Source organism: Gigantopelta aegis, chromosome 2 (assembly GCF_016097555.1).
Source record: "Gigantopelta aegis isolate Gae_Host chromosome 2, Gae_host_genome, whole genome shotgun sequence".
Classification (NCBI taxonomy): Eukaryota; Metazoa; Mollusca; class Gastropoda; order Neomphalida; family Peltospiridae; genus Gigantopelta; species Gigantopelta aegis.
Genome location: NC_054700.1, coordinates 37,754,435 through 37,778,555, shown reverse-complemented (window position 1 = coordinate 37,778,555; position 24,121 = coordinate 37,754,435). Strand labels below are relative to the sequence as shown.

At 37.7% G+C, this 24,121-nt stretch overlaps 1 protein-coding gene across 1 annotated transcript; it reads right to left on the bottom strand.

Moving 5' to 3' along the window:
* Positions 1-228: 228 nt before the first annotated feature.
* LOC121385016 (sphingosine 1-phosphate receptor 2-like) lies at positions 229-24,121 on the bottom strand. The gene is made up of 2 exons (XM_041515554.1): positions 21,738-24,121; positions 229-1,996 (listed from the first exon to the last, which is right to left on the bottom strand). The coding sequence occupies exons 1-2, from the start codon at positions 22,507-22,509 to the stop codon at positions 1,755-1,757; spliced, it is 1,014 nt and encodes a 337-aa protein (XP_041371488.1). The 5' UTR covers positions 22,510-24,121; the 3' UTR covers positions 229-1,754.

Genomic DNA, 24,121 nt, shown 5'->3' with positions numbered 1-24,121 from the left:
ACATACATACATAGTGTGGGTTGCCCCTCCCACCCAATAGTGGGTTGTCCCCCACCCCCATATCTAAAATCCTGGAGACTGAACTAAGCCTTGAGTCTTTATAAGAACGGGCCTATAGTCAGTCCCATCCTCCTACAAAAATATGTTTGTAAATAATTTTAGTTTGGTTTGACGTAAGAAAAAAAATAAAAGTGTTTTGGAAATATAAAAGAACAACAACAAAAAACAAACAAACAAAAAACATATTATGTTTGTGTGCAATTTAGACAACAATCGGCAAATAAATAAATAACTTACAGTAAATTCCATAATACGAAAAAAAACATTCCCAGTGGGAAGGACTATAGGTAGCCATTCATGAGTTGTTACATGTTTCTGCTATAAACACATGATCCAGGTTAAGAAACATTCCCAGCTTACCAATTATTCTTAATTTAGTAAATACTCTTTATTGAGCACATTTTCTGAATTAAGCACATGTTCCAAACTAAGAGTTTAGAACATGTGCTGAGTTTAACACTAATTGTAATTTGAGCATATTTTGAGTTTTGCGCTTCAGCACTTGTTCCGAGTTGAGCATTTTCTGAGTTCAGCACGTATTCTCAGTTTAACACTTAATATAAGTTTAGCACCGTTCTGAATTGAAAGCAAGTTCTTAAGTCAGCATTACTTTTGTTTTGATTACTTAACAATTATAAATGGCATTGTTCTGTTTCCACGATCACCGTATTGTTGTCATATTTTCACAGCATTGTTCTGTTATCTTTGTTCACAAACACTGCTTTGACATCCGTAGTTTAACAGATCAACACTAACTCGTGATTTGATTGTTCAACTCTGACTCGTGATTTGATTGTTCAACACTCATTCACTTGTGATTTGATTGTTCAACACTCACTTGTGATTTGATTGTTCAACACTCACTTGTGTTTTGTTGTTCAACACTCACTCGTGATTTGATTGTTCAACACTCATTCACTCGTGATTTGATTGTTCAACACTCATTCGTAGTTTAAGCGTTCAAGACTTACTTATGGTTTGATAGTTCAACACTCAACACTTGTGGTTTGTTCGATGAACATTCACTCGTGGTTTGATCGTATAACACTCAACACTCGTGATTTGATTGTTGCACACTTACTCGTAGTTTGATTGTTAAGCACTCGTGATTTAATCGTTGAACACTCAACACTTATAGTTTGACCGTTCAACACTCAACACTCGTGGTTTGATTGTTCAGCACTCGTGGTTTGATCGTTTAACACTCAGCACTCGTGATTTTTAATTGTTGAAAACTCAATACTTGTTGTTTGACCGTTCAACATTCGAGGTTTGATTGTTCGGCACTCGTGACTTAATAGTTGAAACCTCAACACTTGTAGTTTGATCGTTCAACACTCAACATTCGTGGTTTTATCTCTGAACACTCACTAGTGGTTTGATTGTTCAGCACTCGTGATTTGATCGTCCAACACTCGATACTCGTGGTATGATCGTCCAACACTCAACACTCGTGGTTTGATTGTTCAACACTCATGGTTTGATCATTCCACACTCGTGGTTTGATCGTTCAACACTCGTGGTTTGATTGTTGAACTCTCAACACTCGTGGTTTGATCACTCAACTCTCGTATTTTGATTCTTCCACACTCGTGGTTTGATTGTTGAACTCTCAACACTCGTGGTTTGGTCGCCCAACACTCACTCGTGGCATGGTCTGATCGTTCAACACTCGCGGTTTAATCGTTCAACACTCAGCAATCGTGGTTTGATCGTTCCGCACTCCTCGTACGCTCAGTCTGTAGGTGGGTCACGTTTCGTTTACAGAATATCTGTCTGAAGCGGTACCTCACGGTGCTGATTCTGAACGCGTAGATGACGGGGTTGATGATGCTGTTCAGGTAGATGGTGATGCTGCTGTACATCAACAACATCCCTCTCTGGCCCAGCGTCATGTGGTCCATCTTCCCCAGCAGGGCCAGAAGAACCACCAGACCTAGATAAAAAGACACAGAGGATGAAGAATCATTTTGAAAATACAACAACAGGGCAAATACTCACAATGACAGGGAGCGATATATTTGCTTGATGGAAACTCATAAGCGTACGAAACAGGGCGCGACGTGAGGGGTGTGTGTCAACTGCCCCCTCCCCCACCCCCTAGTGCTGGAGTATATTCCTAAAAATTCAGACAAAAATTATAGAGATATTCGGTCAAAATGTGCTAATGTGAGACCTTTTTAACCATGTATTTCCATCATTCTACCTTTAAAATTAGTTGTAATCCATGCAAAATATGCGTAGTGATTCGTTTACAACCCTCTATTTACGTCATTCATACAGTGTGTAACGCGGTTTTGCGTTTCATACTAGCATGAAACTCAAAAATGTTCACGTTCAATTCTTATAATTCCAAACACATAACCATGTCTTGAATGTAAAGCTCTGTGAAATAAAAAGTGAACTATATTTTCCAACTATTTACTATTTTATTAACACGAAATTCATACTCAACATTAGCGGAATCCCTATGGTCGTTCGGCTTTTCCCGTCAATAGCCGAATGAGAGAATGACAATGTTACAATCATTAATATAATTCATATTAATTTTTTGCATTAAATGTCAATACCAACTAGAAACATTTTGAATTCACTATAAACATATAACGTAAGTAATTTCAATAACTTTTAACCTGTAATAAAAATGTCTGAAGCGACCTATTTTGTATGATATAATTTATATGTGAAGCGGTTGGTGTATGAATATTTAACTACGAACTGTGTATGGGCGCCATTTTTTGATTACTGTCCAGATTTACCCATTACGACGTTGAAATTACAGTTATCAAATTTTGCGTGCGTGAAAATTCCATGTGTTGATTATATTTGACATGGAGAAAGTGGTTTCAATGTTTCCGGAAATGGATGAAACAGGCGTGTCGCGAGTTTCTGTGTTTACTGGCCTTGTAATTGTGGAAGTGGCGACAACACAGGATGGTTTAGGCGTGTGTGTGACTTCAAGTGGTGCGACACAAGTATTCATGAGATTTAACGTGTTTAAATTAAAATCTCCAAAAAATTGTATAGGAACATCTGACATGTTACGATGTCTAACGCCGACACTTGGAAGTTTGACAGCAGACGATTACTGTTTGATGTCTAAAAATTGAATCTCAAGGAAGTTCCTCGGGGATTCCTTTGTTGACATAATTCATAAAGTAGTTCCGGCTATGAGCCAAAAATAGCGCTAAACTGAGATTCATGGTGCTATGAATGTCAGTTTTTATCATCACGTGATACGAATTTGACTAATCCAAGGGTTTTTAACAAAGGCATTTTTAGAGATTGGAATTATAACTGTTTGGCAGTAATAATAATATGAATAAACGTTGTTATTCAGATTCGGGCAGCCTGCACCCCTAAAAAATGGGACCCCGTACACCTAAATGAAAAAATTCAGCACATATAAATTATGGCTGTTTGTTTCCCAGATTTAAGAAGAAAATGACAAGAAAGGGTTTTAGGTGAAAGTATAAATTCCATGGAATCATAACAAACCTAAAAGCGAGAAAATACATTATTTTGTTTCTGAAATAATAAACTGACGGACATATAGGTATGTTAAATGGATGGATGAATGAATGAGTGGATTGATATATGGGCGGATGGACGGAGAGATGGATGGATCAATGAATGAACAGATAGATTGGTGGATTATACAGAGTCGATATGTTACTGGAAGTTCGCCACTCTAACCCGCCCGCCTCTTACCGAGAACTCATGCAGTAAATTTATTTCAATTGCCATAATTTCACAATGAACTCAAATCTACCCACTTGTCAAGAGATCTAAGCATAAAAATGAATTAATGCGAGTCCCAACTGTGTGATATTCCCCTGGTTACGGCAAATTAGGTGCAAATAAGACAAGAACATCCTAAATCAGCGACACTTAACATGGAACCGAGCTTTCGCCGCGGCACCAATCAATCACCCATTGAAATGTGGAATCGAATCTGGGTGGTTCCAGAATTTATCACATGAGGGAGGAGGGCGTTCGTTTTTTGCGGAGGGGGTGATGGGCAGTGGAGTAGTGGTAGCTGTGGTTCAACCACGCATAGAGGGGAATAATTGCAGGAGATTCACCTGGCAAAACATTAATAATTAACATGCCTTCGATCTACCCCTGTAAGCAGTTCTGGAACAACCCTAAAATATTAATGTTTATCGGTAAGTTCGAGTTCTTTGGTTACGGTAATGCTCTATCACATGGGAATACATTTTTATATTTTTGTATACTGAATAACAAATAAAACAGCATATATTAATATTTAATATATCTATTTCAATATACACAATATATATATATGCATGTATGCATGTATGTACGTACGTACGTGTGTGTGTGTGTGTGTGTGTGTGTGTGTGTGTGTGTGTGTGTGTGCATGCGTGCATACATACATACATACGTACATATATACATACATGGATGCCTCAATAACTCAGAGCGCATCGTGGTTAGTCTTGCAATTTGCCACAGGTTCGAGTCCCAGCAACGGCATGGGACAATTTGTGAGGCCAGAAAGGATTTAATTATCCCCTGCACCAGTGCGTTAATATCTATGTATGTAACAGTCAACCTCGACATACATACAATATATAGATATTCATACATCAACACATATCCCCTGTGCCAGTGCGTCATTGAATATATGTATGTTTAAGTCAAAACCCGACATACATACAATAGAGATATTCAAAATATAAAAATACATATATAGCCAGTGCCAGGTCTGTCCACATCTGCATGTAAGTCAAACGTTGCCAAGCCATGGGGCCTTAGAACCGCGTGGTTGTTGGACCGGTACGAATATGGTCGACTAACGATCGTTCTATTTTTGTGGAACGTAGTTGGTCTGATTGGTAGCGTTCCGGCCCAAAAATTGCGGGCGATTGGGTGCCACAGGTTCGGGTCTCGGTAACGGCATGAGAAAATTTGTGAAGGCAATACAGGATTTTAATATCCCCTGTGCCACTGCGTCATTGTTTAAGTCAAAATATAATAATACATACATACACATGTATATTCAAAATATAAATATAAATATATATATATATCAATGATAAAAGAAAACAAGTTTAAAATATAATACGAGTGTTGCACTGTACATGCAGGTGGTAGGAGTATATATACTGATGGAAAGAAATAAAGGATCACACAGATAGAAATAATGACTGCATCAAAAATCAATTCATATTGTCAGACGTTGACTGGGAACATATAGGCAGCACATACAACTCCACAGACATTCAATCCCACATTACAACTTGGTATGAAATACAGACATTATTACGCTAGTAGTGAATTCAATTTGGTCTAAAATTCGATGTGTTCCCTTATATTTCTTTCCATCAGTATATGTGACAGCGTTTACTACATTATCTGTTGTTATAAATACGTATTCAGTGCTCGAAATATTGCTGTCCCGACCCGTTTATGCCGATCAACATCACTACGGGCCGGAAGATTGTGTTCGCTTGTCGTCCTATCGTACCAAAAACTATTTTGCGTTTATACTCACGCATAAGTTTGTTTCTTTTATCTTTACAAAAAAAATTAAAACAAATTATGAATGTATAATCAGAATTGGTCCGGCAGGGTTTGATTCAGTCAGGCAGAATTTCAGCCAATTTCGACCCCTGGTATACTGTTATATAAAATGTGTTTTACAATGTATCCCAGAGGGAAACCAATACAGTAAACTACAAATGGAATTGCTATGGTGTGTAGAATTGAGCTCAGTTCTGGTTAAAGGGAATCTCGTAAGTGCCATTAGAGTCTAATTTAGACATCCTATTTTCTTGCAGGTTACGTATGCCAATTAAATGTGAAGTATCAGATTTTCTAAAAGGTCACTGCCTGGATAGGATGATGAACTGCCCGTTATTGCAATAGGAATCGACTTGGTATTAAAGGTCCTCTCTCAAAGTTGAAAGTATAATATTTTGTTACTTTCACATTTATTTGTAATAAATAACTACATATTAATCAATCCCACCCTCAATCTTTCCATAATTAACTCAATAATAATAATTTTAAGGCTTGTACTCGACGACAAGAGGGGTACCCCGGATGATTTGTGACTAAATATAGCAATGATTACCATCTTTCTCTTTTTGTCAGTTGTCTGCAAAGAACTATGAAAAAACCTTAGTGTGTTAAATGTGTACGCATAAAAAAAGTGACGTCATTAGTTAACGCCTGTGACACACTTTCAAGATTCCCCCCTAAAATACTCTTTTTTTCTACTAGTAAATAGAATTATTTGGTTGTAATTTTCACAGGCATATAGTTGAAGGTTTAAACCTTATGTTTCGAAGCAAAAATGAGTACCGAGTAAATATTTTTGACAGGGACTGCATTTATTGCAACTTTTACATAGCACTTCTTAAGGAACCGACAGCATATATATGTTACAGTTAATCTGTATATTTTTTTTCAAGTAATATGTGTATTACCTGATTTACTCAGTTAATGTATATATTACCTAAAAACAAAATCAGGTAATATACCTTTTACCTGAAATATATTACCTGATTATATAGATTAACTGTAACATATATAACTGAGTCAAATTGAAAACTTCACAACCGTTTCATCTTGGCTAATTAGCATATATGACAGAAGAACGTGTTAAATAAGGTGGGGTTTTTTGTATGACGTCCAAAGAAAGAATAGGAATAAATGTTGAGTCAAAAATCTGTTCGATGCGCCCACAGCATTCGTCAAAACACAAACAGTCAAAATAGTAATTGACAAGCAGGGCCCTCTGATGAAATCACAGATTCAGTAGTGCATATGCCCTCCATGTGTACTCACAATTGCAAGGCAAAGCCTCCTCATTGACTGCCTGATGCGTGTAAAGACTGCATTAGCGATACGGCGCCATTGTTCCACTAATGGGCACCAAGTTCCTGCAATGTCTGTGGAGGATTCCTAAAAGTGCGCAGGCGTCTTCCCAGCACATCTCAGACGTGCTCGATGAGATTCAGGTCGGGCGACCTTGAGGGCCAATCCATGACATTGACGTAACACAATATGACGATCATCTGCCTATGGCGTCACACGTTAGTCTACCCGGTCGGGGTCGATCAGCTGTGGTGCCCGTTTGTTGTACTCGTGTCCGCAGATCATAAATTGCCCGTCGAGTGCAACGCAACGCCCTTGCAAAGTTAGCTACTGACGTTCCCGCATGCAAAATGCCGCCGGCATGTTCACGCGGCGCATTTGTGAGGCGTGGCATCGAAACATGTCGTAACAAATATCGTTTTAATGTGTTGTTTTTCGTTGTGTCAGACTACTGTGAGCAAGTAACGATGAAAACACGTGTGCTATTGCAGTCACGTGACCAGTGGCCCGTGCAAAACCACTTTTGCCTTAATGGTTCTGTGCACGTGCTATGGATCGTGTCACATGGGCTGTCATGGGCTTCGAATGGAGTGTCGACATTGCCATTACAATATTTATTCCTGGAAAATACCTGCTTTCAACACTAATTGACTTCATTCAAATTTTAGATTGTGAAGTTTTTAATTTGACTCAGTATACACAACATACTGTCAGTTGTTGTATTTAAACAATGACGTACCATTTGCTTAATTATTTAAACATCAACCATGTGAATAAAAAAAAAATACGTTGACCATAGCATTTACAACTGTACATTTCTAAGAACAGAGTTTCAATAAACTCCAGCGTTGATCAATATGTGTGCATATCCTATAATCCCCGGTGAAATGGTTTCAAGGAACCAGTAATTACTTTCATGGCATTTGCTTAATTATTTAAACGTCAATTATGTGAATTCAAAAATCACGTTGACGTTAGCATTTACAACTGTACCTTTCTGAGAATAGAGATTCAATAAAAGTCAGTGTTGATCAGTGAGAGTGTTCAGCATATATTCCTTGTTTAAAAGGTTTGAAGGAACCGATAATTACTTCCAAGACATTCTGAGTGCCAGTCTTCTGGTACGAGTAATTAACCTCAACGACGGTCCCACGGCTGTCATCTTTTGGCTGTGATAGCGGAAGGGAAACGTCCACAAATAACTCTTCTACAGAGATGAAGAGGCCATTGGGAACTTGATTTCGACTATCCTAGACATTCTGTAGCAAAACTTAAGAGACCATTAATATTTGAACTGATAGTTCGCTCAGGAAATATTATGATAAATAGAGCAATTATATGCACTGTACAAGAAGCCACTGAATTAAAGTATCTAACACATGCATTTGGAGACAACAATGTCCAGAGACTGAAATGTTCTTAATTATTCAACAATATTTGAATTTCAGACATCAGTTTTTGTTTCTTCAAACTGAATCCAGCGTGAACTAACTGATCTTCATGTGTATGTGATTACTGTATTCTGACTAAGCCTCTTATTTCTGTTTGAATTCAAGGTTCCAAATAGAAGTACAATGTGACCTGTTATTTTTTTATTTTATTTTTAAACCAGCAGGCTAAAGGAATTATGTCTTGCTAAGAATACAACAAGACCTGCTGAAAATAGAACAGCATGGTCTTTTATCATTCAATAATAGCAGGATTACAAAAAATTACCTTCCATTCATTTGCCACGAGTTGAAAATAAAAGAAACATCTGAAAATATTAAATCAGGTTTTTTTTCTATCTCGATCTAGGCATAGAGATTCAAAGAGACACTGGTCTCCAAATAAAATGGGTGATTTCAATATTTACAATAGCAATACACCTTCTGCTCCAGCTTTTTGGTCTCAACATATCACAACTTCTAAGATAACTTCTAAGATATATTTACTTAGGGCATGGTCATTGTATGCAGATTTCAACCAACGCCTTATCATTCTGGCACAGACGTTGTTCCCTCAGGATTATGATGTCCTGTGGGCATTCGAAAAGTTTTATGGTAGACATTTGGACGCTACATCTATCTACTAAATACGATGCATCACTAACCACAATGATGGCTGATGTTATTCCATATTTTGAACTCTGTGAATACCCTTTTATCTCTTTGGTGAAACGCTTGCATATTTATTATTTTCACCATCGTTTTAGATGAAGTGACAGACTAGATAGCTGTGGTGACAGCACTCTTTATTGGTGACACCGGTAAGGCAGGATGTGCTCAACTTACGCGAACACCTGATATTATCACTGTTAATACAGTGATGCATGCGTGCCAATCTAATTAAAATTAGCTCCACTATTACATGTGGATCTAACAGCAGCTAGTTGGAGCTCATGTCCACCCAATCTAATTAAAATTAGCTCCACTATTACATGTGGATCTAACACCAGCCAGTTGGAGCTCATGTCCACCAATCAAAACCTTACTTGCAGAATCATGCCAGTGATTTAAATATAATTTGAAAAAATTCCGAATTATCCTGAGGGTATACGACATGATTCGTGTGAATTACGAATGCCTTAAAACATGTTTTATTTTATAAAATAAATAATTTGTAATATAAAACTGAAGACTGATTTTTTTTTTTTTATAAATAAATAAATAAGTTTTAATGTAAAATTGAAGACTGATAACCCACCCCGTACGTATTGGTATGGTTCGCTGTACTGCGGCCACTAAAATAGACTCGCCCGATATTTTTAGAATTTGTATGCTCCCAAATAACGTTATAAAAGGCGAAGTGTGATTGGTCAATATTTAAATTATTATTTACAGACGAAATGTTACTTGGACATTGGAGACTACGCAGTGTTGTTAGTTTTAAATCACTGGCATGATTCTGCAAGTAAGGTTTTGATTGGTGGACATAAGCTCCAACTGGCTGGTGTTAGATCCACATGTAATAGTGGAGCTAATTTTAATTAGATTGCATGCGTGCATATCATCACAGCTGTACCTATAATAATGAGCTCTGTCGGCTGCTAGTTTTGATTTAATAAACCGGCCTTTGAGAATGGCAGTCTTCTTTGTGGTGGTGCAAAAGGTATGAAATCTCCAGTATAAAATATCATCGGTAGAGGCTGTCCTCCTATACACGAGACACTAGATAGAGATTCGTGGAATCAACCACTATTTTGCCAAATGCCCATTCGACTCTGTACCGAGAAGCGATACGGCCCTGATCATGTATTACGGTTTTGTCGATCTGGGACAGTGTGAAAACTTAGGACGTCTGAGATGTAGTTAAGAGCATTATGGGATGAAAATTATTACTACAATAGAATCTCGAGGTAAATGAGATAATTATGCGTGTATTTTTGTCTTGAAAAAAATTACCTGCAGTGTTGGTGCGGTGGCTAACGGGTGAATTTCCATTTTACCTGCTAGGTCTAAAAATAAAACACTTTTTGCTTTTCACAGGCTGCTTATTTCGAACCCTGAAATTTTAACCAGCTCTTTCATACCAATGTCCATTCAAGATTCAGGCACGTCCAGACTGGATTTGTCAGTAAATAATCCCATGGCGAAAGGGTAAATAACTGAATGTGGTAATTGTGGCCTATTTACAAACAAACAACAAAACAAACAATAATAAAAAAAATAAAAAAAAATAAAAATAATATTTTAAACCCCCCCAAATCAAATCAAATCAAATAAAAAAAGTCAAATCAAATCAAATCAATTCAAATCAATAAAATAAAATAAAATAAAATAAAATAACCAACAATATAATATTATTATCTTGTAATTTGTAGTTCTTTGCTGCATTGTCAAAATCAAAATCAAATCAAAATAAATAAATAAATAAAATAACCAACAATACAATATTATCTTGTAACGTGTGGTTCTTTGCTACATTATGGTTGACCTACTAAAATGAGAGGCCCGGATTATGTGACTTGATATAAACACGTTTGACACTCAATAGCCGATGTATTTTTCGTGCTGGGGTGTCGTTAAACATCCATCCATTCATTCATTCATTCATTCATTCATTCATTCATATAAACACCGTTTATATAACTTACCGTTACCTCTACCTGCAAAACACTACGTGTTTAGCGTCGTCAGTCTGCTAAACAATTTGACAGCTGTTGGCATAACGAGTTATAATATTACAATTTTACAAATACTGTAATCATAATAAATGTACAACATATGTTACACATGTAAGCTGAAAAAGGATGCATTAGAAAACATATATAAATGCAATATTATCATGCAACCGTGCTTCCTATTGATCTGATAATTCGAAGTGTTATCATTTCACTCGGAAATGAGCTGAGTGCATGACGGATGTTTGCTAAATTTTCAGGTAGATAATTTTCACATTTTTCAAACATCCATTTACATTTCATTCATTTCAACTTATTTTCGTGCTTATATCCAATTAAGGTTCAAGCACGCTGTCCTGGGCACACACCTCAGCTATCTGGGCTGTCCGTCCAGGTCAGTGGGTTAGTTGTTAGTTGGTTAGTCGTTAGTGAGAGAGAAGAGGGTGTAGTGGCCTTACACCTACCCATTGATCCCTTAAGAACTCGCTCTGGGTTGGAGTTCGATGGCTTAACATCCATTTAAAGCAATAATTGTTTAACTGCATAAATCAATATAACATTTAAACTTCCTGTAACATCGAATTACTCTTATTTTTCAATACTTCATTATTTGCTCCCATTCGGAACTAGCCTGCGTTTTGAATTTAAAAAAATTGAAACAAAAAAGCAAGTAGCTTCCTGCAAAGAATGTTTACAATGGGACAGCGTCTGACGTCACAGTCACTAGCAGCCAGTGATGTATATCTTCTTCAGGTCACACATAAACTTGAGCTTATTTCACAGAAAAAGGTATAAAAATTGTAATGTTGTGACACAACAGACTATATATAACTTCCGGTAGTAGTTTCTACACAATAAAACTAATAGTTTCTATACCGCTTTTGACTGAAACATATTACAAAAATATAACTTGAAAGGGGTTGCGCGATTAAACAAATATCAGGTTACTAGGTTTTGATATCGTGGTTATCATAATCGTCCAAATGTCCGCCTAAGGACGAGCATTTGATAGTGGATCATGGAAGCAATCACGACTTTGCATAAAATATCCTTTCGACTATCTATTATGCAGAGGAAACCCGCTACATTTGTCCATTATCAGCAAGAGATATTTTATATGCACTATCCCACAGACAGGATAGTACATACCACAACCTTTGATACACCAGTCGTGGTGCACTGGCTGGAACGAGAAATAACCCAATGGGTCCACCGACGGGGGTCGATCTCACACCGACCGCGCATCAGGTAAGCGCTTTACTAAGAAAGAGAAAGAGAAGAGGACAGTGGATTAGATTAGACCTTGTAGATGACGATCATTAATGGTGATCGTAGGAAATTGGTCTAGCCGCTGTCAGGCCCATCACGGTAAAACCACTAATCCAATACGTCAGTGAGAAAGCATCATAAAACCGGAGACGCTGTCTCTCAGTGTCTGAATCAGTGTCTGAATCTTGTGGAGATTAAAAAAATATATATTAATAAAACCTGTTGAAACCTCAGGCGTATCATAAAATATTGTTTGATTTGCGGACGTATAGGCCAAGAGAATGAAAGTTAAAGATTTGCGTCCGAACAATTTTAAAAACACATGACTCTTTTTTTTCACTTTTCATTATTCATAACGTCACTTTACTATGCCTTACTTCATTTCTAGGGAAAACACTGTGATGAATGGTATTGTTGGTTTGCATAATGCATTTCTATACATGCAGAGGATATTTTGGATACCGGTAGTCACCTTTATTTAATGTCCATAAATAAAATTATTTTCCAAAATAAAATGTTTTTCCTACCTACCTACCCTATATTTTTCCAGCATGTAGGAAAAAGAAGTATTTTTTTTTCGGCCTCATTGGCATTGGAAACCTCATGTTTTTCTTAAAGGGACAGTACTGAGTTTGCTGCAACTGTAAAGATGTCATCGACTAACATAGACTTTTTAACGACTGTAATTACATATTAAATATATTTTTCTGCATAAAATAATAATGGCTGTATATTAAACGTGTTTCTCATCGTTCTAGTATTTCTACTAGTTTAAATTTCATTTTATTTCCTAAACTAATTTTTTGTCGTACGTACGAAATTATTTGAAGACAAAATGCAGTTTGGGCTTCTTACAAATATTAAAACGACCAGAAACATACTGAATATACAGACACTGATATTCTAAACAAGAAATATGTATCTAATGCGTATTTTTAGACGTTAAAAGATTTTATTAGTTGGAAACATCTTAGAATACAGGAAACTCAGGACAGTCCCTTTAAAGGTCAAGTCCACAATAAATTAAACATAAAGCCGAAAAAAAAGAAACCGTTTTGCCAAGTTGTGGTCAAATGTCAGGAGAGGTCATTATGTACGATTTTTATTTCAAATAAAGACTGTTTCAGATATATAAAAATTGAAAATCATGTATTAATGTAGTATGAGGGATTTACTACATGGCTTAACTCGCATGAATAGCATGAATTAAAGTTTGTGCTTTTTTTTCTAGAAAACGCGTGTAAATGTAAATATTGCAGACATATCTGGTATGGTGTAGGGCCTCCACGATTAAGTACCCGACACTTACTCTAGATGATAATGAGAATAAGGAATAAAGTAAAATGGCATTGTGCATCTTAATTCCAGCGCTGAACATGGATGCCAAATCATGCAATTGTATTGGATTCCACATATTCCCATAGCTCTATAATGTAACGGGAGACAAATGACGTAAACAGTATTAATTAAATGAGAGTGCTCTTCCTTGTACGAGTACTGGAGTCGTGTGAACGGACTCAACGGGTACACGAGTACTCGTGGAGACCATAGTCTGGTATCAGCAATCATCTGCTGTAACACTTCAAACAAAAAACAACCAAACAAAAACAGCAACATCAACAACAAAAATACTCTGTATTACTGTACCGTGACTACTGTTGTACTGCCCTACCCACTCCCCACGCCATTAGTTTAGACGAGGCAAGACCCTAAACACTAGATTAATGTGATCCTGACTTTAGTGGAGTATAGGTTTTGGAACCACATATCTGTTTGTTATAGATTTCGAGATAAGCATTGTCTTTACATATAAAACATACTTAAATTCCGTATATAGTTTTAACGACACCACTAGAGCACGTTAATTTATTAATCATCGGCTATTGGATGTCAAATATTTGGTAATTTTGATTTACATAGTCATAGAGAAAGTTAAAGTTTGTTTTGGTTAACGACACTACTACAGCACATTGATTTATTAATCATCAGCTATTGGATGTCAGACATTTGGAAATTCTCATTTATTATTACAGTCTTAGAGAAAACCCGCTATATTGGTAGCAAAATATCTTTTATATGCACGATTCCACAGACAGGTTAGCACATACCACTTCCTTTGATATACCAGTGGTGCACTGGCTGAAACGAGAAATAACAATATGGGTCCACCGACGGGGATCGATCCTAGACCAACCGCACATCAGAACGACGCTTGACCACTGGGCTACGGTCCGATATTTATATAGCGTATATAGCGGCTGGTTGTTTGTTTATTTATTTATTTTTATTTATTTATTTGTTTGTTCATTTTGTTTTTCAGTTTTATTGAAGAAAATTTTCCCCAGACACAGAGCAACACATATCACCGTTGTTAATATCACCGTCGTGGATCAGTGGTTTTAACGCTTGAATAAACTAATGGGTCTGACATATGATGTAGCTTCTGTGATATTTGTTTGTGTGCGTGTATCTGCGGGGTTGTCGTACTGCTGAACGCAAGCACCATTTAATATTTATTGTACACGATCGACAGACTAGAAATTAATAGCATGCTTTTCGGTGCGTGTCCGCGGTTAATATCATTTCTGTCATTTTCAGTTTGCTTTATGTGGTATCATTAATACATAAGACATATCCGAGTTATTAAAACCATAATGAAAATGTATTGGTTTTTGTGTACGGCATTAACGATTTTTAAGGCATAGGTTATTTTATATATTCTATATATATATATATATAAACAATCGGCAATATGGGATACACAAATATAGATATATTAAGTTGTTTGTAGTAATAGCATATCCCTCATTTTGTTCGCCTGTATTAAATATTTGTCAAGGTTATTTATCTCCTTATTGTTTGTAGTTGACAATAGCTGTATTAGTTTAAAAACACTGGGTTCTTGGAGTAGTATTTCTTAATAAATCTATTTCTTAAAGTTTCGTATCGTGGACACTGAAGAATAAAATGAAACTCATCCTCAATCTCATTAATATTACATAATGTACATACTCTTTGTGTTCTCTCGATATTTTTGTACCTACCAGCTTCAATATTTAGCCTGTGTGCACAAATTCTCATTTTCGTTATTTCTTTTATATTACGTGAATCAATTGGCTTCGTCAGATATGTTTGTAATTCATATTCCTTTATTAAGTATATGTCAACGTTCTATTCCACTAAGCCTACATGTATATTTAATGGGATATTCATTATCTATTTAAATTACACCGCCACAATTCCTTTGGGTTCTATGCTTGTATTCATTCTAATTATATGTTTTCGACGATTGCTTGATTAAAGGCATATTGTCACAGACCAGTGACCTATTTAATGGTCTAACAAAGTATTAGCTGAACAAAAAATAATTTGATTTGTCCCTAAATGTACTTTATTCAACCACCTTCATAACCACCATACTCCATTTATTAATGATATTTTGTGAAAATAAATGAATTATGGCAATGGTCCATCATTCAAAAACTAAAATTGCCGAGACATGGATTTCACTCCATCATGGTTCAGTTAAGGTGATACGATAGCTAGATTTGGTTTCCAACAATTAATGTAATTTTTATTTATTATCCAGTTTTAGAGAAATAAGGTCCTTAAATCCGTGACAGTATGCCTTTAATGTATGAATGAGAATGTATATGTTTTATATCGCATACAAGCATGCGTGAGTGCGTACGTGCGTATTTACATGAATACATCTATACACAGTGTGGATGTGTCGAGGGATATTAAATGAGGGATATTAAATCATTATGATCAAGCCCAAGCGCCCACCCACCGCCAAAAGACAAAAAAACAACAAAACAAAACAAAACAACCCAAAACAATAAAAGTTAAATAAATAATCATAAAAAAGCAACAACAAATTCAATGAACAAACAAACAGCTAAAAAAACACCAAAAACAATACCCCCCCCCCCCCCCAAAAAAAAAATCACCCCCTCACAAACACTCACGCACACACAAAACCCCCCTAAAACAAAAACAGACAGAAAAAAGGCTTGACATTGTCAGTGTTTAACCTTTTGAAAACTGTTCATTCCATACATTATTTCGTAAGACCGGCCTCGGTGGCGTCGTGGTTAGGCCATCGGTCTACAGGCTGGTGGGTACTGATTTCGGATCCCAGTCGAGGCATGGGATTTTAAATCCAGATACCGACTCCAAACCCTGAGTGAGTGCTCCGCAAGGCTCAATGGGTAGGTGTAAACCACTTGCACCGACCAGTGATCCATAACTGGTTCAACAAAGGCCATGGTTTGTGCTATCCTGCCTGTGGGAAGCGCAAATAAAAGATCCCTTGCTGCCTGTTGTAAAAGAGTAGCCTATGTGGCGACAGTGGGTTTCCTCTAAAAAACAGTGTCAGAATGACCATATGTTTGACGTCCAATAGCCGATGATAAGATAAAAAAATCAATGTGCTCTAGTGGCGTCGTTAAATAAGACAAACTTTACTTTTTTTTATTTCGTAAGACACAAGCTCACATATAATAATTTATATGATCTATGCGCTAAAATTAGAACCGGAAATGCGTAAATCGAAGAAAATAATTTCGAAGAAAACATTCTCAGATCATACCATGCAAAATGAAGTTTAAAATAGAGCAAAATGACCATTTGAAACGGCTATGTTTGCTATAAAGTAATGAATGAATGAATGTTTAACGACACCCCAGCACGAAAAATACATCGGCTATTGGGTGTCAAACTATGGTAATGCAAATAAATAAAGTGATGATCAACATTAATATAAAAATTCAAAAACAGTGTAAAGAACTGTGCAAAAACACAAATATCACAGAATTTTACGGATACTGAATACTACTCAAAACCTCAATTTTGTGCTGTATTGGCCATTCTCAAAGAGAATGTTACACCCCTGCACCACGGTGAGGTTACAGCACACGCAGGGGATATATAGATGCAAAACAAAATCACGTTTTAAGCCAATTTAAAAATGTTCTCGGGGGAACACAATCAGGAATCCCCTAAACGACCTCCTCGACTTCATGCATATTTCATAAATCATATTTTATAACAATAGTGCCCCCGCCCAGAATTGTGTTTAGGGTACGACCATGTAATGGTTTAGCAAATAGGCGCAATATACATATTTTTCATTTTATTGGGATTGCGTGGGCATTTCCAATAAATCATAATTGATTTTTGTAACATTACGTTGATAATAGCAATAAATCATTTTGATTTGAAAGTACTGCAAAATATTCGCGTCAGGCGCCGTCAGTAACAAATTCTACAAGATTAAATGACGCCGATGAAATAAGATTAATACCTAGCGTTAACACTAATGACACAGTTTAATAATTTTAATATGTGGTTGATAATAAAACGTATTTTTTTTATGAAATGAACACCCTGCTAAGGTCGGTAATAAAATTGAAGTAACTGAAATAGATATGTGTATGTAATGAGTTTGTTTGTTTGTTTTTTATTTAACGACGCCACTAGAGCACATTGATTTTTTTATCTTATCAACGGCTATTGGACGTCAAACATATGGTCATTCTGACACTGTTTTTAGAGGAAATCCGCTGTCGCCACATAGGCTACTATTTTTACGACAGGCAGCAAGGGATCTTTTATTTGCGCTTCCCACAGGCAGGATAGCACAAACCATGGCCTTTGTTGAACCAGTTATGGATCACTGGTCGGTGCAAGTGGTTTACACCTACCCATTGAGCCTTGCGGAGCACTCACTCAGGGTTTGGAGTCGGTATCTGGATTAAAAATCCCATGCCTCGACTGGGATCCGAACCCAGTACCTACCAGCCTGTAGACCGATGGCCTGCCACGACGCCACCGAGGCAGGTCATTGTATGTAATGGAGACCTCCGTTAAAGGATCATATAGAGTGAATGCAGCGCGTGCGTGCGGTCCGGCTAAACAAAACAAAAATAATCTGAATAGATTAATTCCAATAAGAATGTCTAGTCTGGATGCGTGCATTGCGCGCGTCTGCAAAACACATGCGGCCATAGACAATGAAATACTTATATATACAGAATGACATTATGCCCCAAACGCAAGCAGCAGACGCAACAGTCAGGCCACACGCACGCGCCTCATCCAATCTATATGAACCTTTATGCCATCTAGATCTATTATTATCAATTTCAGGACCACATAGTTGTCTTATCTCGCGTAAACACCGTGGCTCTCTAGACTACCACAGCAAAATAGCTTCCGTTCACTCGGTGGATTTCGTGTGATACTCATACCACTTACATAACTTAACGCTGTTGTTAATCGCATTTCGTAATATACTACAGTATATCTATAATTAAATAGAAGATAAACGTCAGTGTTTATTTGATAAAATCCACAAACTCTGAAGACGCCCAACAGAAGAATTGTATTCATCTAAAACGTGTATCACAATGCACTACACATACGCTTACACAAAACTACAAGGTTGTACCATACCAAATAAAATCAACAGTATAAACGTATGTGGTTAGAAACACTATATGCAGTATATCAACTCTAACTATGACCCATAAATATCAATACTACAACCCCCCCCCCCCCCCCACCCCCACCCACCCACCCTGAAGAACTGAAGAAAGTGGAACCTTTCGTGCCTTATTTTCGATAGGGCCTATACATATAACCGGATGTTACACCCCAAGTTTCGCACAAAATTGTAATACTTAGTTTCACAGGTACCCCATACATGTTTCAAGCGGAAGGCTTCTTGACACAGTGGTACTAGATGAACTAAAATTGCACACATTTATTACTCACATGAAACTAAATTGTTTGACAACAAACGCTGTCGCATTTAACACCAATGACAAGACTTGTGGTATTAACTGCTCTATCAAACGTCCGGTGTACACCTCGAACTTTGACCCAGCCGGACGTTATTTGGTTTAGTACTACCATAAAGGCGTCATGCTTAGAACGGACTAAGTGTCACAATTATTACGAAATATGTAGGCATCCAGTAGACGATGATTAATTAATTAATCAATGTGCTCTAGTGGTGTCGTTTAACTAAAACAAACTTTAAGGTCGTTACTGGTCTGTGGTCACGTGGCTTATCACAGAAAAACGCTAAATTATTTACAAACAACAGACCTAGTGATTACTGGAATGCATATCCAATAGGATTTATATGGACTAAAGGCTCACACAGACTGGATGCGACGCGTGGCGTGGCCGTCTGTGGCTTGCGTTTTCGGCATATACGAATATTGTCTTGAGTTGCCCGCATGCGTTTTGCAGACACACGCATCGCACGCATTCAATCTAGACGCTCTCATTGAAACTATTTCGATTGTTATATTTTTAGCCGGACCGCATGCACGCACCGCATACAGTCTATATGGGCCTTACAAGAAGGCAAATCACAATTACAGTACACCTCGATTCATATATGAAGGCATATTATAAAGAGTTTTTTCCCCCAGACGTTTCAGCAACAACCCGCTGTTTTCATCAAGCGATTGCAATTCTATGTTATCTGCGTTATATTCATCTTTACTCAGGCATAGCCGTTTAATATCATGAACCCAGCGGGACGCTGTTGAAATGTTGGGCACACATTGTAAAGAAAGCGATAAAGTGTTAACGTTGAAACCAGTTTGGGTTGTATATACAGTGTAAAATAGTTACTACAATGAAAATCGCATATCCATACAGGACAAAGTAAAAAATTTTTTTATAAAGGTTATCACTGCTCCAATGAATCACTAACATGTTTCTTGCCTATACGAGGTCTCTATAGAAGATGTATGTCAGTGTTTAACTGAAAGTATATTTTAAAGAGAATAGACCAGGGCCCTTGCTTATAAAAACTTTTAAAGTCTAGACTCAACACCCTAATAGAGTCTGAGACACTGATGCCATGACAACGCCATACACATTGTACACCGGGCCTGGTGCTTATAACTGTTTTGATGGGATGTCAAACAACAAACAACCAAAAAACAACAAAAAACAACACCACCTCCCCCCCAAAAAAAAAACAACAACCCACAACCCCCCCCCCCCAAAAAAAAACAAAACCCAACAACAACAAAAAAAAAAACCCCAAAACAACCCAACCCAGTTAAATGGATCTAGCGATGCGAGCACTCAACCGAAGGAAACAAGATGTCACTTGTTGACCCCTTAAACCCGTTGTCTCTGTCATTGTAACACGTTTCCGAATACAATCAGACAGTAAACATACTTCCTTGTTCAGAATATCAGTGTCTGCACACTCAAAGTGTTTGTTGGTGTCCTAAGGCCAAAATAAATAAATATATATGTGTGGTTCTGGTTACATGTGAAATTTTTAAGGGTAGGTAGATGATATATATTTTTTATTATCCCTAAAATCTGTCAAACTGGTAATGGCAAAGAGCAATAAAGTAATATTTCAAACAAATGATGCATCCTCTCACTGGTTTGAAGATCAGACGGTGGAAAAAACTTTAGGGTCGGAAAAATGGTGAAAGAAATTAGGGTCGGTCGGATTTTATTTATTTATTTTTGCCTAATGCATATAGTAGCGCAGATTGGAGTTTACCTGCTAAAATTTTCAACCCCATGTATATTAGCAATAAAATAAACACATTGAGACACCACTAGAACACACTGGTTTATTAATCATCGGCTACTGGATGTCAAACATTTGGTAATTCTGACATATGATATGAGAGGAAATCCGCTACATTTTGTTTTCATTAGTAGCAAGGGATCTTTTATGTGCACCATCCCACAGACAGGATCGCACATACCACGGCCACAGAGCGAAGATATTTGTCCGTCAGTTTGAAATTACACGAAACATCACCTCTTCTTTTTTACTGGATCCACCCACGTTGCTCTCTCCAATACTTTCACAGTTTATATATCACAGCTTTAAAATATGGGGAAGCACAGTCGGGGATATCCTAAATTAGTTACTGTTATATATAATCATATACTATTATTTTAACATATTTAGTACCGTACATTATTTTGTTCCGTGCGTGTATGTCCATTTAATAATATTGCATGCTGTCTGTCCCATGAGGTGTATTATTACCACACACTGAAATGAACTGAAATGAACTGAAATCAATTGAATTAAAATGAAGTCAATTTAATTCAATTATCACTCATTGCTTACCCGAAGACACATTACAACAACCTCTGCAATTAAAAACATGTCCACGGCAAAACCAAAAAACAACAAAACAAAACCAAAAATCCCATACCCCCCCCCAAAACCCCAACAACAACACCCCCCCCCCCAAAAAAAAAAAAAAAAAAAACCTAAACAAAAACAACCCAACATGCCTTTGAAAAAATATCTGAACATACAGCAATCACCACCGCAATGCCGATTGCCGTGGGCAACTGCAGGGGTTGTTACAAAGAATGTCAATGGGAAACAAATATGAACAACAATACAGACCTGACAGAATATATAGACACCATTATACTTTACCTGAAGGCATCCAGCAGACGAGATAGACCCCGGTGACCAGACAGACCGTCTTCGTGTACTTGAGCGGGATGCTCTCCGTGGTGGAGTGACGTTTTTTCAGAGTCCTCGTGTAGTCGTTCTTCACGATGGCTATAGTGTGTCGACGCACGATCGTGAAGATGTGGTAGTACAGGAACACCATGATGACGAACGGCATCCACAGCAGCGCCAGCACCGTGCCCAGATAGCTGGTGCTGATCACGTTGAAGAGGATGCAGCGGTTCAGCGAGAAGTCCTTGCCCACGCCCATCACGGGGAGGAGACCCAGGAGGAAGGATAGCGCCCATATCCCGCAGCAGACGAGGATGTTGATGTGTTTTCGACAGGTCTTGGCGTACACGAAGGGGCTGGTGATGCGGACGTACCTCTCCATGGTAACCGCGGCCAGGTGGTAGGTGTTGCACAGAAGGATGGAGAGGTGGATGCCGTAGCGGATGAGGCACTCGGTTTCGTCCTTGAAGATAAGGAGGTGGTACACGGCGTTGTAGAGAACGGATACTCCCGTGACGGCGTCCGTGAACGCGAGACTTATAACGAACGTGTCCGTGGGTTCCCGCCATCGCGATCGGCGTCTGATGAGGGTGTCGGCTACAACGACGTTGAGCAGGATGATTGCCACGCCCAGGAGGAAGAGGGTGAGGTTGAAGACGAGGTAGCCCACCGTAATGCCGGACCCGTTGAGGGCGTGGAAAACCACGTAGTTTGGAATGGCAAGCGAGTCCGTGGAATTCATTCTGATATAGAGTGTGTTTTAGTGGGTAGATGTTGTTATGCTGCTGTAGTAGTTGTTGTAGTAGTAGTAGTAGTAGTAGTAGTAGTAGTAGTAGTAGTAGTAGTAGCAGCAGTAGAAGATATAGTAGTAGTAGTAGTAGTAGTAGTAGTAGTAGTAGTAGTAGTAATAATAGATGTATTAGTAGTAGTTGTAGTAGTAGCGGTGGTGGAAGTAGTAGTGGTATTACTAACAGCAACAGCAATAGCAGTAATAGTCGTTGTTGTTGTAGCTGAAGTTGTTGTAGTTGGTTACTTATTACGTTTATTGCTGATGTAGATGATGATGTTCGTCTTTAGTATTTATCTTATCTTGCGCTGAATTATCGTTAAACAAATTTCTTTCTCCTTTTATTTTTACAACCTTTAGGGCGACGTAACCCAAATTGTTTTACGCTCCGTTTCCTCGTGAAATCTGTTAGCTCTCTTACTTTATAATATACATTAGTAAGAATTTGTAGCATTTAACAGTGTTAAAAATATGTATCACAGAATTACTGCCATCAACAAAACGTTTTCTCATGAACAATATACTGTATTGCTAAATACTGCCATTTTCGTTCAAAACAATCTTTTTCTTTTTTTTAATATACAAAATTATACACTTCTTATGGCACCGACCTGTGGCCATTGATCCTAATAAATATGTTCTCTGTTCTGTTGGTTTGGAAAATTAGAATCCAGTTCTGTACTAGCATCCCCAAAACAGCCATTTGCACATAAACCGTCGATCTCTCCTTCGCCAGCCATGCAGACTCGATTGTGAATCCACTGCACGTATGAACAAGGTCTTAAATTAGATAATATTGACGAAGACGATCTAGGAAACTGCCTCAAGATGAGAACTAATCGAATTATGCTCTTGTTTAATGATGATCCGCGGACTCTGTGGTTTCCATGTGAACAGAACGTCAACACCGGACATCCGAACTCTTGGGGATCGCCACCACAGCACGCTTATGGTCTACGATGGTCATCAGTTTACATTTTTATCTACTTTGTAAAATGACAGTTCACCTCCATGTCCGCATGTCCTCGCACCGAAGCTTTAAAAGCTTTATATCCCCAAAAAATCAATTGGCTTAAACTTGGTTCGACACGCCTTGTAACTGCGAAAGAAATTAATTTGAAAAACAATGGCGGTATATCATTCGCTGAACGTTAACTGCAAGACACCTTTCTCCCTGTTGCATACTTGTCTGACGCTGGCGATATTTAGTTGATATTGACAGCTGTCACGGGGAGACATTTGACTGGCAGTGCTTGTTTCCCATGGCGAGTTGTCATTTATCAATACCAGTCTTGTTTTGGCGAATCCAGCGCTGGTAGATATTAGTGTTTCGTTCTGCTGGCTAGCGCTCGTCGTATACTACGCTCAATGGGTCGACCAACGCTTCACTTTCAAACACTGGTTAGATTGCTGGGTGTCTATCGCCAGGGCACATAACTGTAGTAAATCTAATAGAGACTGTTGAAAAATTCATCGCATGTGGAATCAGGAGATATGATGTTTGTCTACCACTCGAGTTATAAAATTAACTTGGTTGCATTCCTATTATTATCTGTACCTCTGTCTT